General features: G+C 39.4%; 2 protein-coding genes across 2 annotated transcripts in view; both read left to right on the top strand.

Moving 5' to 3' along the window:
- Positions 1-958: 958 nt before the first annotated feature.
- LOC113009532 (apoptosis facilitator Bcl-2-like protein 14) lies at positions 959-7,770 on the top strand. The gene is made up of 7 exons (XM_026147874.1): positions 959-1,069; positions 2,844-3,276; positions 4,664-4,783; positions 5,765-5,826; positions 6,191-6,352; positions 7,104-7,217; positions 7,307-7,770. The coding sequence occupies exons 2-7, from the start codon at positions 2,853-2,855 to the stop codon at positions 7,340-7,342; spliced, it is 918 nt and encodes a 305-aa protein (XP_026003659.1). The 5' UTR covers positions 959-1,069; positions 2,844-2,852; the 3' UTR covers positions 7,343-7,770.
- Positions 7,771-8,471: 701 nt separating this feature from the next.
- The window catches only part of LOC113008681 (uncharacterized), a 29,580-nt gene continuing 20,643 nt past the window's right edge, over positions 8,472-17,408 (top strand). Inside the window, exon 1 of the mRNA XM_026146300.1 lies at positions 8,472-9,813. Within this exon, the coding sequence (XP_026002085.1) occupies positions 9,312-9,813 (502 nt within the window). The 5' untranslated portion in view covers positions 8,472-9,311. The remainder of the gene's footprint in view (positions 9,814-17,408) is intronic.

Below are 17,408 nucleotides of genomic sequence, written 5' to 3'. Positions count from 1 at the left end.
TCCATATTATAACACCTACTGAAACCATCTAGTCAGTATTCGTCCATTTAATTTTATTTTATTTTTTTTATAAACGAATTAAAACTAAACTTTCTTTCTATGAGAAACTAAACTGCAAGCTCTGGAAACTGACTGAAATCCACTCAACTAAAAACAAAAACTTGGAATTACCCAAGATTCAATTTTGGGGTTTTTTTGGAAAAACAGCAGCAAGTTTAGTTGGAATTATTAAGCGATTAATCACGGAGGATAGTTGTTGTGAAATGCATACTGACATTGTCAAAAGATGAAAGTGATGCAAGTGTACAAACGTGCGTAGAGGATTGGGGGGTTTATTTTGTCGTGCATTAAATACGTTTTTTGTTCATTAAATGTACAACAGAGAAAAATGTGCAGATGATCTGTCAAAAAAAAGTGCTCAGGAATGTGATCACCCACTTTTATCCAGAAATCTAGAAGCTGCGCTTTGCAGTTTCTGGCAAAGTGATTTATAGATACGGACTTGAAAAACATTTTCAAGGAAAATTTGGCCGAGAGGACAGCAAAATGTGCAACAAATACAAGATAACACAGGCAGCGTCGAACACAGGGTTGCTGAGTCATAATACCTACGAAGCACGTCGTCTTATTTATTCCATATAATTGATTATCTTTGATCAACTGTGCTAACTACTGCCTGTTTGCGGAAATCACCGTTTTCTGACATTTACAGACCACTTCTGTCTGTGCGAGAGAAAATCAGGTAAGAATATACCCTAACCACATGCATTTAAAAATGTTTATTTGTGTATTTTTTATGTAATTACTTGTAATCGAAAATTACGCCCCGCTGGAAAATAAATTAATTCCCCCTCCAAAAAGGTCTTACGAGATATGTAATCCGAAGAAAAGTTTGTTCGGTTTGTCTCGTCGTAGCTGGAGCTACGTCATAGCACGTCAGCACGTGACAAAGTCGCCATACTTAAACAGGGTCGTGGACTCCGACCGGCGCATAGTTCACTCAGTGACTATACGAGTTGGTGTGGCAAGTGTTTTTCCTTCGTTTAGCGTCTGTTTGACCGCTCGGACCGTAAGTATATCTGTTTTTGTGTATTCTAGAACTACTTGAAGTATTTAAAAGTGCTTCCGTGTAGCTGACAGGTCGTTTTTACTCACATAAAGTACACATTAAGTTTAACTTTCTAACTCTTCTTCTTCTTTTTATCGTGTTGTTAAACTCAGGGGCAGTCTCGGTTGGGTTGTTGTTGTCTAACATTTACAGCCACTTAAGCTCAGTCAAACAATGGCGGCTCGAGTTTACAGCTACTTTTACACAACTTCACCGGCTAAAGTTTCAAAGTCAAAAGATATACAATAAAGTTTTTCTTTCATGGCTAACGTAGAGTAGCTAGCTAGCTAGCTAGGTCGTCTTTACACGGATTTATGACGGCTTTGACCCAGAGAAACACGGCGCATCACGGTTAGTTGTGGCTTCAGGAGTTCCCGGTGTATTTCATTGAGTTTGGTGAAACTATCAGCTGTTTGCCGAGACACGCCTCGACAAAGTCCTGAAGTCAAGAGGAGGAGCCACACAACCACACTTTAACATTAAGCTGACTTTAATTACAGGAATATTACAGATGTTCACAGTTTGGACATGAGGATTTAACAGGTACCAGTTAGACTACATTTAAACACGTCAGGGTGATTTATCCAGTCAAGTGTGTCAGTGTTCTCATTTTAAAATTTAAACCTTTTTTATTGTATATTTTTGTAGTCAGATTTATTTTTTTATGTTTAACTAAAGCTAAAAACTAAACTATGAGTTAAAGTCGTTTTTAGCAACTAAAGTAGAAATACTTTTTTAGGTCATGGTTCAGTTTGGTCAAATTGCCGGATGACTCTTTGGCGTGTATTATTTATTTATTTATTTCAGAGTGCGGATGACGACTGAGTCACCTGTCTTCACAAAGTGAAACCAGGTGTTTGTCTATTTTAAATTGTAATATCTAATCTAAACTTCTTAAATTCTTCCCCTGACAAAGACCCTTCATGTTATAATACTTACTGAAACAATCGAGTCAGAATTCGTTTATTTAAATATATTTTATAAACTAACAAAAACGAAACTTTTCTTATCCAAATCTAAACTGAAAGCTCTGGAGACTGACTCAAATCAGCTAAGCTAAAAACAGAAACTGGAAATAGGCAAGATTAAAACTTTTTAGACTAAACTACAGCAACCTTAATTGGAGATATTAATCACTGAGGATGTAAATTTGACCACATCTGACATTTTAAAATATGAAATTGATGCAAGTGAACAAAGAAAGTATGATTAAAGGATTCGGGGTTTATTTTAGTCGAGCACAAAATATATTTTTGTTCATTAAATGGATGAAAGTAACAGGAAAATGAACAGATTTCAGTTTAATCTGTGTTACACAGTCATTACCTTAAATATTAAAGACACTTCATGTGCCAGAAACACTGAGCACACTTATTAATTATACAGCCGGCAGGTTGTACAAAATAACACGAACAAGCGGAGTCATGCATTTGTCACAAATAACATGATGTATGCTTAAAGGAAGAATTTTCCTTGCTCAAAATGGGATGTGATTTCTCAGGAAAGCATCATTGTCTTGCTAATACTTGAGACAAGTCTTTGTTGTCTCACTTAAAAGAAACCAGTGCATTTTCTTTCATTTCTGCCTTTAGACAGTAAAACCATGCTTAGAAAATAGTTCAGATATCTCTTTAGCTATTTGGGTAATTTTTCCAGGAAACCCCCACTTCCATGAAGAAAACTAGCTCTCACATGATGGCTGGGTCTCAGTTTGACTCTTCTTTTTTCGTAACAGTAAGCCAAGATGACAAACGGACACATCGAAATCTACGACCCCATTCCCCGCCCTGCTGGCCGCTCCACTGGTACATACCACGACCCCGAGTCTACCCCAAACGTGGCGAACATGGAGGACACAGTGGAGTTCAGAGTCCTAATGGCCTACGTGACGAGGAGACGACCAAACACACAGAGGAGCCCGGTCAGGGAAAGTGGTGGGGATGACTCAGATGGACATGTCAAAACTCCACTAAAGACACCAACACAGACTGAGAACAAGCTCACAGAAAAGAAAAACAGAAAGAAGGGGAGGAGATTGAAACGCATGTTGAGCATTTTCAGCTGCACCAGGCCTCAGACGAAGAATGAAGAAGATGAGGAGGAGGAGCAGCAGCAGAAACCAATGGAGCCTGCTGATGAAGTCTCATTCAGATGTTTCCCTGCTACAGGTGAGGAGAATAAAGGTGTAGCCTTAGATAACACGACAATTAGCCTCGCTGATTAATGTGCACCATAGTTTTGTTTATAAAATATTAGTTCACTATCATAACATGCAAATAAAATCATTCACTGTGAAACTGATGCCTGAAATACACTAGAAGACTGACATCCGGCACTGTCTCACCGATAAAGACTCCAGGTTACACGTTTTAGTCTTAAATCAGCAGAGTGATAAAAACCCGAGGTAATCTTAAACATGTTGGATTTTTATTGAAACAGTAAGGCAGGAAAAGTACCAGCTCCAACTGGAACTTAATCATTGACAACTTTATCAACACTGTCATGATTTTTATTGTAGGGAGGGGCATTGACATTGGTGTAAGGTTCACAGGAAAAATCTGACAACGTTATAAGTTTTTATGGAAACTGGAAGAAAGTTTTTGTGCTGTAGAGGCGGGTAAAATGAAGAAGATCCTCTTGTTTTGTTTAGAAATGGGTGAAAGTCAATACCAGGTCGAAGATGTCACACTAAGAGTCCTAAACTCTCAAAAAGTGTTTTTATAAGTGCGAGAGGACAAAAACACCAGAAAATATTTACTTGTTGCAGAACTTTTTGTCTTAAAAAATGTCTGAGTCGACTGTCAACAGCATGCCATAAAAATATTACAAAGGTAATTTTGTGGACCTCAGCCCTTTTTATTTCTTTTTAGTGCGACGGGTGAACATCCTGCTGGTTTCATGCTTAAACTGGTTTGAGTCCAGTTTGAATTCTGCAAAGTCAGGTGACCTGAAGACAGGTTTTAGTTTCTCATAAACGCTCATAATTACAGATAAGACCAACTCGAGGTTCTCGAAATGTAAAAGCATGGACGACCAGAAAGTGGAACTATGCTAAGTGTATGCAAAGTGCTGCCCAATACTTTAATGCTCTACTTTATTTCAGTTCAACTTGCTTTTTTTGTTTTTGATAGACAGATTTTTCTGCCGGAGCCAAAAAGTTAGACAGAGCTTATGAAATAATTTTAACATGTTTTTGTTAGTCAGGTTTTCTTGTGGCAAAGCAATGAACAAAATCAGTTTATGAATGGGACATTTTAACCCCAGTAAATGTGCTTGTATATTCCACCCAGTTAAATAAGGTCAGTCAACTATTTGAGTCATCGCAGTTCCCTAAAAGGTTTTGAGCTTCTTTGTAAAGTCACTGGGATATGCCAGAAAATGTTTGAGGACCACTGGGCTGAATCACTCACTTAACCATAAGACTTATTGGTTTCTTGCGTTTTTCCTGTTTCACAAGCGTATACAGGCGTATATTTTACCCGGCCGATCAGCCACCGCTTACTGTGACACCGTCCTTTTAGGGTCTGATTTGATATGTTTGTTCCATTTTTCCAGATGAGCCTGAAAAGGAGGAGGAGGACGAGAAGGCGAGTGAGGTAGCGAGCAGACTGATGGAGCTTGCTGATGAAATCCAATTAATTCCTCCAAATATAGAGTCGGATTGCCCAGAAAATGGTGAGTTTCTTCTTTTAAGATTCATTTGTATCTCTTAAAAGGATTAAAACTAACCTGATGAGTGACACAGAATACACATGTGAACGCTCTCACAGGAAAAACCAAAGAATTACCCAGGAATAGTAAAACATTTGAGGCGGTGCCTGTTAGAGAGCCAACAGAAACATGGTATGCAGCCTTAGGAGAAGGAAGTTAAATTCTTCTGTGAACTCGGTCAAGACGGGCAGCGCTAACCCAGCAGGTTCTCTGGTAACAGAACAAACAGGAGTTCCTGGAGGAAACGAATCAAGCACAGGGGGAACATGCAGCACAAAACAAAAGGGCCCCGTCTGGGTTCAGATGGCTGACTGCTGGGTCACTTTATGCATCTAGGGCAGATCAGATGTTCCCTGAGTAATGCATGTGTAATGTTTGCACATCACATTGTAGTTTGCCCAGTTTAGCTGAAGTTAAGTCAATATTTGGGTAATTGGATGACTTAAAGATGGTGTTTTAATAAGGCGTCCATTTCCACCTTAATTTGGTAGAAAAGTAAAATCTGAAAAGCGTTTTCTAGCTTGTAGAAACTGATTACCCACTGAGAACAATCGGTTCTAAATGAATGCTGTAATAGTTTAGTTTAAGATCCCCAACAGCAGCAGATTCTCCAGGTTCAGTAAAAAAAAATGTGCCCACCAGTAATACCCCTTCATGTTTTCATAGCCGAGACGCCACCAAACAAGTTTTACTAGTTTTACACGACAGACATTTATAGAAGGCACTGCGAAGTTCTGGGTCTAGATTCAGCGTTGTTTACATGCCCAACACATTTTTTTTCCGTCTTTGTAATCATGGCAGCTGAAGTTGGTGCCTTATTAAAGCAATCAGCAATTGCAATATGTTTTTTCATATATATAGATAAAAGTGTGCGCCTTTAATCCCTTAAATGTTGTCTGTCTTGTGTTGTTGCTGCTGATAATCGGGTCTTCTGTTCCTTTTTAGATGAGGTGGAGAAGATAATTGGTCTGCTGCTGAGAGAAACTGGAGACAAATATGACGGCAAGGTACAAAAACAACTTTGATCTGATGTGAAAAACAACAGAATATCTTCCTTTAGGAAGTAGTTTACCACCAGTTTGTGTCATGTGATCGCGCTTCTGCTGAGTGGTTTTGGTTTTTCACGCATCCTCACGTGCAGGTCACAGATATTTCCGTTATTTGTGAACATATAATTAAAAAAATTATATGTTCACATTCCTCCAAATCAGAAACTTCATTATTACTTAGTTGGTGTTTTGTTTGTTTTTTCATCTTTAGTGACTGAACTTTATTTGTTTTTTGTTCTTTGGTGTGTGTGTGTGTGTGTGTGTGTGTGTGTGTGTGTGTGTGTGTGTGTGTGTGTGTGTGTGTGTGTGTGTGCCTTGTCAGGTGTTGAAAGATGCCAACATAGCAGCAGAGCTCTTCTGGAATTACGATTTCTTTAAGAAGTTAATAAACACCTTCCTGATACGAGTGGGCCTCAGGAGCCCCTCGCCCAACTCTCCAGGGCCGCAGGCGTCTCAAAAAACCCAGATGGCTGTGATGTGTGAGGTAAGAGCGGCTTAAGCTATCAGTGAAACTATGAATCTTAGTGAGACTAACGCTGGAGGAGTTACCAGAGTAGGAAACTCTAAGGGGCCTTTATGCTTTCCATGTCGCTGGTGTGACGAGGCGGCTGGACATGCACGTCTTGATTTGGCCACCGCAGCTGGGTTAAAGGTGCAAGTGTATGATCCTGTCAGTTTTTACTGCCATTTTAATGACATTGCAGTACAGATGCTCAGGTATGCAGATATATAGAGGGAGATGTTGGAACTGTTCGAAGACTTCTCCTATATCAGCGCTTACGTGGAGATATTGTCTCCACAGCAGCTTCCTGTGCCTTAACGGCGGGCATAAATAAGAGTGGCTGTGAGCTGCAGGAGCTGTGGTCAGGTAGCACAAATTGCTGTAGTTTCAATAACAATCACATATCGTTTATCGGTATCCTTGACTACGAACAAGTGATATACGCCCTGAAAAATCAACAGGTCAGTTCCTAGTTAGCAGTAAGTAAACCTAGGAGCAAGAAGACTATTCACTTATAAATCAGGTTCACTCCAGGATAAAAACAGTTTAAAAACCCCCCAAAAACAAACAAACAAAAAAAAAACTTGAAATGAGTCTGTGTATACTCGGGCAGGTGTGGCAGTGTGAGGGACACCTGTTTGCTGAGTTTTGGGAGTCATGTGCAGGTCTGCTGACTCATTTTCACATGACTGTCTTGGCTAACCTCTGAAGACATCTGTTTTTCTTGTTTCAGGTCACCACTCGTCTGTCAGCTGTGGAAACGTTGCCCACAAACCGCCTGCTGAACCATGGCGCTCAATACATACAGAATAACTTTTCATCCTGGGTGCAGGACCAAGGAGGATATGTACGTTTAAAACAAAAGCCTTCTTAATTAAACCATTAGCTTGACCTGTTGAAGTTTTAAAAACACTCAAGTATCTGCTTATTTTGCAGGATGCAGCGTTTGATGAGACTGAGGAAGTCGACTGAAAGCAGAAGGGACGTGGTTTACAAGCTCCACAGCTCCCCCTGTTGGCCAAAACCTGCACGGACTGTAGCTTCAGGAGCTACTAACATTAACAATGAACTCTAACAGCACAACAGGACATCTTGGAACTGTACAGAGAATAAAAATGAGTTTACAGACTGCAAAACATCAGAGCCAATTTCTCACAGATCATGTAATAGTTCTTATATTTAAGTTTCAGTGAGATTTAAATAAGATATTTCTTGTTTTTTTTACATGTCTTAAATTTTGTATAAATGCATTACATGTTTTGCAAACTTATGCACTGATTTTTTTTCTTTTCTTTTTTTTTTTTTCTTGTGATCTGATGGACCATCACATTGAATTAAAAAAGTTGAATAATGAAGCACTTGCACTTTTCCCTTAAAAAAAAAAAAAAAAAAAAAAAAACCCCAAAAAAGCCCCCAAACAAATTGAACAGCAGTGACAAAGCATTCATGTGTTTCTAATGTTGTTTACTATTGTTTCTAATATTTGCACACAAAAAAAGAACTCAGGAGGAGATACGGATCCCTGTGGCGTTTTCGTATGGAAGTAAATATCTGTTAAACATGTGAAGAAAGGCCCCTGCTTATCCGGGGGAAAAGCAGCAGCCAAAGAAAGTTTGTTTCTGTGCCCTGTAACAGATTTTCAGTATGTAAAGGGAATATGACTATGGAGGGGGGGAAAAAAAGCTCAGGTTAATTAAAAGCAGTCTTTGTTTGTATTAAGTGCTTCCTGGTCACTTTAATGTGCATATTTATAGTTCACCAAAACCCAAATGACCATAAATTTAAAAAAGCCTTTTATTAATATTCATGTCAAAAGCCATGACCTCAAAATAAAAAGGCATATCAAGATTTCTACTTCTCAAATATGAGATAAGGAACTTGAAACAGGCTTGTGGACAGTCGAAGCAAGCTTCCATAAATTGGACGCTCTACTAAAGTCTGGCTTTTGCTCACTGGGTGTGAAGAAAAAAAAATTAAACTACTACAAAGAAAGTCAGTTAAAAGTGTCCTTGGGCAAGACACTTCACCTACCGCCTACTGGTGTTGGCCAGAAGGGCCGATGGCGCGATATGGCAGCCTCGCTTCTGTCAGTCTGCCCCAGGGCAGCTAGTTTTAATAAAGCTTAGCAAAAAAATTGCTAAAGAAAGAAAACATGTTTGCAGTTCAAGAGTTACATGCACAAGTTGTGTGATTATTTTTTAAAGCTAGAATATATGAAAATGTTATGGTTGTTGGGATTCAGCCACTCAGTGTGTAGTAAAGAAGTCCAGGACATGTTTTATGTATTCAGTTAAACAAAAAACAAAATCCAGATGTCTGGCCTTTGATATGACCCTATCTTACCAATGTTCCGCTGCCAATAAACATTTTCTTTGTCCTCTACCTGCGGACACCTGATCTTTGTTCACTGAGTGGAATGGCACCATCCTGTGGTCAAAAGAGGGACTACAGAGTGATGCAGCAGCAGTTTGACACACATATTGATTTGTTTATATTTCCCCCGATTTTAAATGGTTACGCTCAGAGTACTTGCAGACATATTTGGTTTGCATTGTGGAGAAAATTATCTGACAGAGGAGGCAACAGGCAGTTCAAAAACAAGTTTTATCAGGTACGAATTAAAGGGCCAATCGGAGAAACTGGATAAGTTGTTTAGGTCTTGCTTGGGAGGGAGATGTGTGATGATAACGAGAAAGAAAGCTTAAATTTGCATGTCTGTAAACGAAGTCTGGGACGCAGTCCTTCCTGGAGCGCCTGTGTTTCATGTCTCCCAGTGAAATGAGATCCAACCCGTTCTCCAGCACACCTCCGACCGCCTCAACCTGCTCTCCGACTGCGAGCACGTTATCGACGGTGTCATCGTCAGACATAACAAGACATCACCTGTGTGACTCTGGCGAATACACTTCCACGCAGCGGCGGACTATGAAAAGTGTGCGTAATGATTAAACATCACGCTCGGAAATACGCCCCCCCGCGCTCATCGGTCACAGATGACTGTCCGCTGGCCCTGCAGGCTGTCCATGTCAGCAAACACCACGACACGCTGAACGAGGGAACGTGGCCGCAGACGGGCGCCAAGATGCGGATCTCCAAGGCCAACAAGGGCGCGGCGGTGGTGAGGGCTGTCCGGCGGCAGGCGTCTCCTCAGCCGTCCAGTCTGGAGAGGATGTGGAGCGACAGAAAGCTGTCGAACTGTGGACCTGAGGGGAGAGACGGGGCAGAAGCTTCTGGGAACGGGATGGAAGGACACGAAGGGGGGCCACCCCGTGGGAGGAAGAAGGCATCCAAACCACATGTGAAGACCATTTTCTCCCCCGAGGACAAGGACCCCAGGGTGAAGGAGGAGACCGGAGAGGGACACGCCTTCGAACCCGGAGGGGAGAGCAACTGGTGTGATTTGTGCTTCGAGTACATCTTCGAGAATGGTCTCACCTGTGCAGGTGAGGGTGCATGTGATTAAGTCAGGGGTGTGGGGGAGCCCACAAGATAAGGGGTCTAAATAGAAGGTGGAGGAATCCCAGAAGATATGGAGATTTTAATCTAAGCGGCTTGAAGCATTTAATGCAAAAGATCTCCCAAATATCCAGTTATTTCCTTTTGCTGAGCTTCACACAAACTCCACCACAAGTCTATGATCCATCTACATATGCTTTGGGAAATACTGTCAGTTATTTTGCTGACCAAAGAGGTAAAACAGTTGCAACAGTCCTACATGATATTTATGTGGATAAATGAAAGAAACATGCAGGTTTTCAGCACTATAGGCAGAATTTTGCCGTTTTGGGGTTGGGTTATTTTTTGGCTTGTGTTTTGGATTTTTTTTTTTTTTTTAGAGAACAATGAACCAGTTGTTCATCAGGTCTTTTAGGGAAGTTTAACTGATTTGAATGAACAGGTACACTCTATCAGTGACATCAGCATTTTCAGGTAGCGCCATCTGATATGTAGTAATCGCTCCTTGTTTCTGTGCTGGTGATGACTTAAATAGGCAGGGCTACGAAAGAAGCCCAGCGCTGGAATGCATGTTGGCATCCAGAAGGACCGGTTCAGGTGTAAATGAAAACTGGGTGACTCCTCAAGGGCAAACTCTGGACCTCCCTGTGTGTCCACTTCTGTCGAGCAAACAATAGAAATAGGAACCTTAGAAACAATTTCTTCTTCCCTAATGTGTAGAGCTCCAAACATGGTTGCAGTAGTATTTGTTTTTCGATGGAAATTAGATGGAAGTTTTGAATATTTGAATATCTGCTTCAAATACATTAACCCTTTGTACTGCATAACTACATAATCGTCCTTGTAGAAATTCCTAACTTATTTTATAAAATGATAAAACGTGTCATGACTAAGATTTTCTGTCAGATCTTCAGTTTCTGTTTCAACCTCAGTTGTGTTGTGGAATTCAAACAATGCTCAGTTGTTATGAAGGAATAAGGTATCTCCCCTACATTATAACACTACCAACAGCTCGAACTAAAAGGCAGGATCCATGCTTTCATGTTGTTTACAGCAAATCCTGACTATAACATCTGAATGCCGCAACAGAAATCGGGCCCATCAGAAGGATTTTTCCACTCTGATGTTGTGCAATTTTGGTGATTTTGTGTTAGTTGTAGCTTCAGTTTCCTTTCCTGAAGTGGCACCCTGTGTGGTCTTTGCTGCTGTAGCTCATCTGCTTCAAAGTTTCAGACTTTGTGATAAGTGGTTAGGCTATTTCAGTTACTCTTACCTTCCTATCAGCTCAAAGTAGTCAAGCCAGTTACCCTCTGATCTCTGAGATCAACAAGGCATTTTTGCCCAGAGAACTGCTGTTCACTGGATTTTATCTTTTTCAGACATTTTCTGTTTGAACTCTATTTCAACAGCTTCTCAAATACTCAGTCCAGCCCGTTTGGCACCAACAGACACGACATCTTCAAAGTCACTTAAATCATCTTTCTTCTCCTTTCTAAAGCCTGGTTTGAGCATCAGCAGGTAGCAGTTGCCTTAGTGCATTGTGTTGCTACTATGTGATTGGCCGATTAGATAGCTGATTAAAGAGAAGCTGAACAGGTGAACTAATAACCCTTTCAGGAGTTTGAGACTCAAATGGTTCTGATTTTTTGAAAGGTTTCCAATTTTAAACCACAATTCACCTTGTTCTCACTGTACTCATTTACTTCATCTTATAAGGATGGATCAATTTAAATGTGAAGATATTTGAAATATACTCATTTGCCCATCTATATATGTATCAATGTTAGAGACAGAAAAAAGTTTAGTCAAATAAACACTTTTTATTTTATAAAATATACCATCCTCAATTGCGTATCATCATTCTTTTCACATGTTTCCTCTCCTATAGTAGACTGGCTAGATATTAGCTAAAGTATGCTAATGTTAGCTAGGATTAACAAATTCAAGATCTATTTATCCCGGTTAGCTGAAAACGTCTCACGTAGAAAACCTTTAATATCCAACATTTTCCGTTTTATTCCTTCATGCACTATGTTTTCAATTTTTCTTCTACTTAATGCTAGAAAAAATATTATCAAAGAAGGACATTAGCTAGCTTTAGCTATAAAACTATTGACCTGCTAATTCTGATTAGCTAAAAATACTCACTCAGATTTTATTAAGAAAATATGTGCTACTTTAAATAGTAGCATTCATAACTTTGGGACAGCCACAAACAATTCTGATAAGCAAATAAAACAATAAATAAAATAAAACAACTAAATATGAAAAGAAAAGAAAACATTATATTTGATTTGTTAGCTTCATAAAATTGAAGTTGGTGTTAAAACACTAACTGCAGCAATAAATACGCTTTGCAAATCTCCAAAACTCCCTCAATAGGCCTGATTTTGATATCAATATGCATTTAATCTTCTGTAATATTATACTTAAACCACATATTGTACTGCATAAAAATCTGAGAAACCCAACAGATACAACACAAACTGTTTTACTACTCTATCTCTCTCCCTTTAGCTATTTAACTTCATTAGCCTACATTTAATGGATAATGAGTTTGCAATGTGCACTATGGCTTCCTGTCACTTTAATCAGCCATGCTGATGGAGTTTGTGTTTGTGCCTATGGCTTTTCTCTATTAGCAGCCACTCACAGAGTCTGTTACAGACCCATGATTTCACCTAAATTTTAACAAAAAACCCAACCCCCCAACATTATTATGCCTTGCAGTTGTCCTGCAATCCTCTACAGAGCACTGTTAATATCCGTATCTGTCACTCGCTCACTTATTAACACACAGAAACAGTGACTTATAAGGCATCCAAGCCTTGCAAGAGCATGGTTCAGTTATTTCTTTCAAAGGTTAATTTTTCAGCTGAATGTTGAAATTAAAGTTTTCGCACAACACAGTGTTCGGTAAAAAGACTTAATGGAAATATTATAGCTTTTACTGGGGAATACATGCTCATGGTTTTGCCAGAGTAAATCAGCAACATAAGAGAGAACTGAAGATCATTGTGATGATAATGATTGCTGAAAGGTAATATAACAGGAATCACTGTTCGCATGTTTTCCATTACACCCATAACTGGTACCAATAGAGTAGGGTTGCCAACTCCCTGAAAAATAAATAAGGGACACCTCGTGGCCAGGGCCGGGCGACCCAGTTGTCTTCACCCTTCCCAGTGTGGTGAATTTTCTAGCTCTTTTTTTGTGTGTGAAATTATTTTTTTTAACCATTTGACTTGAATTTGATTTAAGTAGATGTTTATTCTTTGTGATATGAACACATGTGAAACAAATGATCATTTAGCCATTTATTTTTAGCTCAAAATGACAACATTAACACAATAAAACAGGTCTCCTTCTTAAACAGAAGCCTGTCATGCTTAACTTTTGAGAATATAAGTAAATCTTTCTTTAAAAGAACTCTGTCCTGCTTAACTTAAAATAATAGAAAACAATAGAAAGAAAAACATTCTTGTAACAGTGCACATTTAGTGCATTTAGTACAATTGGCTTCAGCTGAGGTATTATTTCAGCTTTTCTAATGCTAATCAGCTGCTCCTGTTTGTAAACCCGCTTGTTCCCATGATTACGCATCTTAACTCATCATCATTATTCATCTGTGTATTACTTTTATGTATTAGTCATCTATTTGTAATCATCTATCCTTGCAGTTGTTTATTACACAAAATAAATTATATTATCACACTTCTGGCCACATAGCGCTGATATTCACTGCACATGCCCATATTAACTTTTTCCAGCCAGGTGTTTTCCTTTTCCCATTCTTCCCTTTCTCTGAGGGGGAACAAACATTGCTGCTCTAATGCTGGGCTTACACTGTGCGGTTTTAGGCCCATTTTGAGCCGATTTTTGAGTGATCTTCATCGTGCGTCGTGTAGTATACGTGGGGTAACGAGAAGCGATTAACACCTCACGACCAGCTCCCGATCATCAATCGCTCGTGAGGGTCTCATCACAGCCGCTCACACTGCTCGCGCGCAAACACGTAAACGTTGATGTAAAAGATGGAGCAGCACGGCTGTGCAGCGTGTGATCTGGACACAAGCGATGGAGGCACAACTTGTAGAACTTTTCAAAGCTCATCCGAGCCTTTTCGATGTGGCCTCACAAAATTATCACGACCACAACAACCGTGAAAATAGTGGGATTTACACTGCTGCTCAATCACAGCTGCCTGATCAATGTTTTTCATTAGCAATTTAGCAAAGTTGATGGTAGTGGTGTGTCTGTGTGAGTGAAAGACAGAGGGAGAGCGCGACAGATTTTCTGTTATAACCTTCATTTTATGGAGGCACAGTGTGAGCACTCAGGTCGCATCAGAGCATCGGGCGGTATAGTGTGAGACCTGCATCGTGACCTACCAACTTTTAACCCCTGCGAGTCAATCGTGCAGTTTGAGCAGGAGCTGAATAACGCGACTGAAAAAATCGCACAGTGTCTGCCCAGCTTTAGGTGTACTGTCGTCCGAGACTTGCACCGCAGTGCCGGCGTTTGTTTCCCTGTTGGCCATGCTTCTTGTTGTGGTCATCTGTTGTCTTCCGGTATTTTCTCCGTAAGCGACCTTTCCTCGACCAATGAGATGAGCGGTAATCTGAATTGTCATACTCGTCATAAGTGTGGTGTCAGCTCATTGGTCACAAAGCAGGAGAGGGGCTGGGAATTATGTTTTCAAACAAAGCGTTAATTCCATTAACATTTATAGACTACTTTTGATTCTCACTGTATTACGGGACAAAGTGCGTCCCTTATTAGCTCAATACGGGACGTGTACTTTTGTTTCGAAATACGGGACGATTCCGTTTTTTAAGGGACGGTTGGCAACCCTACAATAGAGTAATTTCCAGGAAACTTCCAAGAAAATTATTAAACCATGACAAGCCTGTAAATGAAACAATGCCAAGTCCTTGCTGGGGGTTTTTCTTTGCTGAGGAAGAGGTTGGTATTTTAAAGAGTATTTATAGACTTCATGTCACCTTTAAGCTGTAGCTTCCTGATTGCAATGTTATGGGTCCATTTGTTATTGCTATAAAAACTAATCTAAATAATAAAGTAAGTAAAAAGAATAAGATTTAGAAATGTGAAACTGTAATATAATAAAAAACAAAGTTTTTTTTAATATAAAAAGAGTTTAAATAGCTCAATATTTTTACCTAATCTAAATTTAAATATTTAGAGTTTCTCTGACATTTTTTTACCTGTTTAAGTTAAAAGTAAACTGGTTATCTTTGATTAACTTGACCAGTTTTGCAGATTAAGAAACCAGTATTTAAAAATAAACTTCACTGTACTGATTTCTATTGTTTCTCTGTTTCTGTTGTTGGGTGAGGATTCATGGAAAAGAGTCAATATTAGCTTAAAAGTTAGCTAAAATGCTTGACATCATACAGCACTCAAAGTTTTGTCCATAGTTGTTCTGTGTCTGTTAAAATGTTTGAGTTTCCAGTGTACTCTAATATTTTATGCTTTTTAAACAATAACTGGTTCAGTTGGGAAAAGTGAAATGAGCTACAGAAAGGTAACGTGTTGTCCTTGGTTCAACTTCTGTATGAAAGCGGTTTAGCTCACGCTCTCTCTCTCTTCCTGTGGGTCTGTCATCCTATGGCTCTTTCTCCGAAGTAACAGGAACCACCGAAGAGAGCCGGGGATCTTTGTCTGATTGGGTTTAATGTTGCATTAGTGTGTGTATTCATTAGTCGGCTCTGTAGAAGGGATTTCTGTAGGCGGCTGCAGCTTGTTTCCAGTCAGTTTGCTCTCTATTTTTGATGTGACAGAATAGAAATAGCAGCACTTTGTCCTCCCTCAGTGTGATTCTTCTTCTTCTTTAAATGGCTCTTTATTGTTAAGCTTCTGCATCCTTCAGTTCAAGCTTGTCCTCTACATTTAAATATGGCTTAACCCACTGTTCTTCCTATTTTTGTCTACTTGTTCAGATCTAGAGCTCCTTTTAAAGAAGCCAAGTGCTTCTATAGCTTACTTAGCATTAGCCAATAGATGAAGCACTCAGGCTAACGGCTGCTGACATCCGTACTCCATATGAAGCCACAAGAGCTGTCAGAATACCAACAAATTAAAATATCCCATTAATTGTTTATTGTTGTTTACACGGTCCCATTTTCACAAGCTCAAAAGGAAACACACAAGTTTCTTAGCCGAGTGCAGGTTTTTTATTTCATGACTAATCAAGAAGATAAAAGACTCATTTAACAAAGTGATGACTTTGTTAATGGAAACTTTCAACATATGTCACACAATAGTGCCACCTTATTGTGTATACATACATAATATATTAGAAACAGATATATATTTGTACTTTGTAGCTCTTATTTATGGTTATTACATAAAAAAAAACAATGTTTCCAGTTAATAAGCAGTAGCAGCAAATGATAATGACATTACCTTTAAACAAAGGAGAGATTTTAGGAAATGGGGTAGGATTAATTTCTTCATTGTAGTATAGTGTTATAACTAGTGAAAACATTAATCTATATTAGTGTTTTATTATAAGGTAATAATACAATCACATTGTTGCTATATTAAGAATGTTTATTTCCAAATACTACACAGAAATGATGATTTTTATTGCTCACACTGTTTCTGCCTGATGGTATTGCTACATTTTTTCACATTATCACTCCTAGTTATTATCACATTATGTAAGTTTCAGTCCAATATTACTCAGCTAAAAACTACAGTTGATACTAAGCTATTACTTACTTATAATTTGATATCTAGCAGCTACTTCCTTTTTATTTCCACATCATTTCCTCATGTTACTACTGGGCTGTGCCATAAGAATAACAACATGCAAGTATGATCAAAATGATTTAAAAAGTAGCAAAAAAGTTGACATTTAGTCATTAATACCTAGATGGAGGTTTGTTAAAGAGGCGAGGATAAAAATCAACAGATCGGCGTCTGAGCCGGAGACAGTGGAGAGGTTTCATAGTTCAGAGAGTCATTTAGAAGCACTGTGAGAAATACCAAAGCTCATTGTTCAAACCTCTTCAGTGTAGTCTGCCTTCACCGTGTGTGTGTGTGTGTGTGTGTGTGTGTGTGTGTGTGTGTGTGTGTGTGTGTGTGTGTGTGTGTGTGTGTGTGTGAGAGAGAGAGTCAGCTGCTGTCCTGTTGTTTGTTCAGTCACTGTGACAGTTTGGCTCCACAAGACACTTTTAGCCTGTGGCTAATGAGACACACACACACACACTACAAACACAAATGGGTGACGGTGTCTCTGGGAGGAGGGACCAGAGTAGAGCAGTTACTGCAGACAGAGACGCATCATGGATGGGAGTGAAGGATGACTATTTTGTGGAATTATATCAAGTTATGTTTGGATATGAATCACCACCTGAAGCCTGCAGGAACCCAGAAAACCTCAAAACAGTGTTTGTGTGTGTGGGGGGGAGACAGAGTGTGTGTGTGCAATGGGGTTTACCAAAAACTTTGGGAAACCTCTGAGGAGAATGTCCAGATTTTTCTATCGCTTTCCAAAAGTGATGCGACGTTCTGGACGCCTGGAAGTCAGTCTGCTGTGGAGAAGCTCTGGTGAGTT

Source organism: Astatotilapia calliptera, chromosome 17 (genome assembly GCF_900246225.1).
Source record: "Astatotilapia calliptera chromosome 17, fAstCal1.2, whole genome shotgun sequence".
NCBI lineage: Eukaryota > Metazoa > Chordata > Actinopteri > Cichliformes > Cichlidae > Astatotilapia > Astatotilapia calliptera.
Note: the sequence above shows the minus strand (reverse complement) of the source record. Positions and strands in the feature narration are given on the sequence as shown.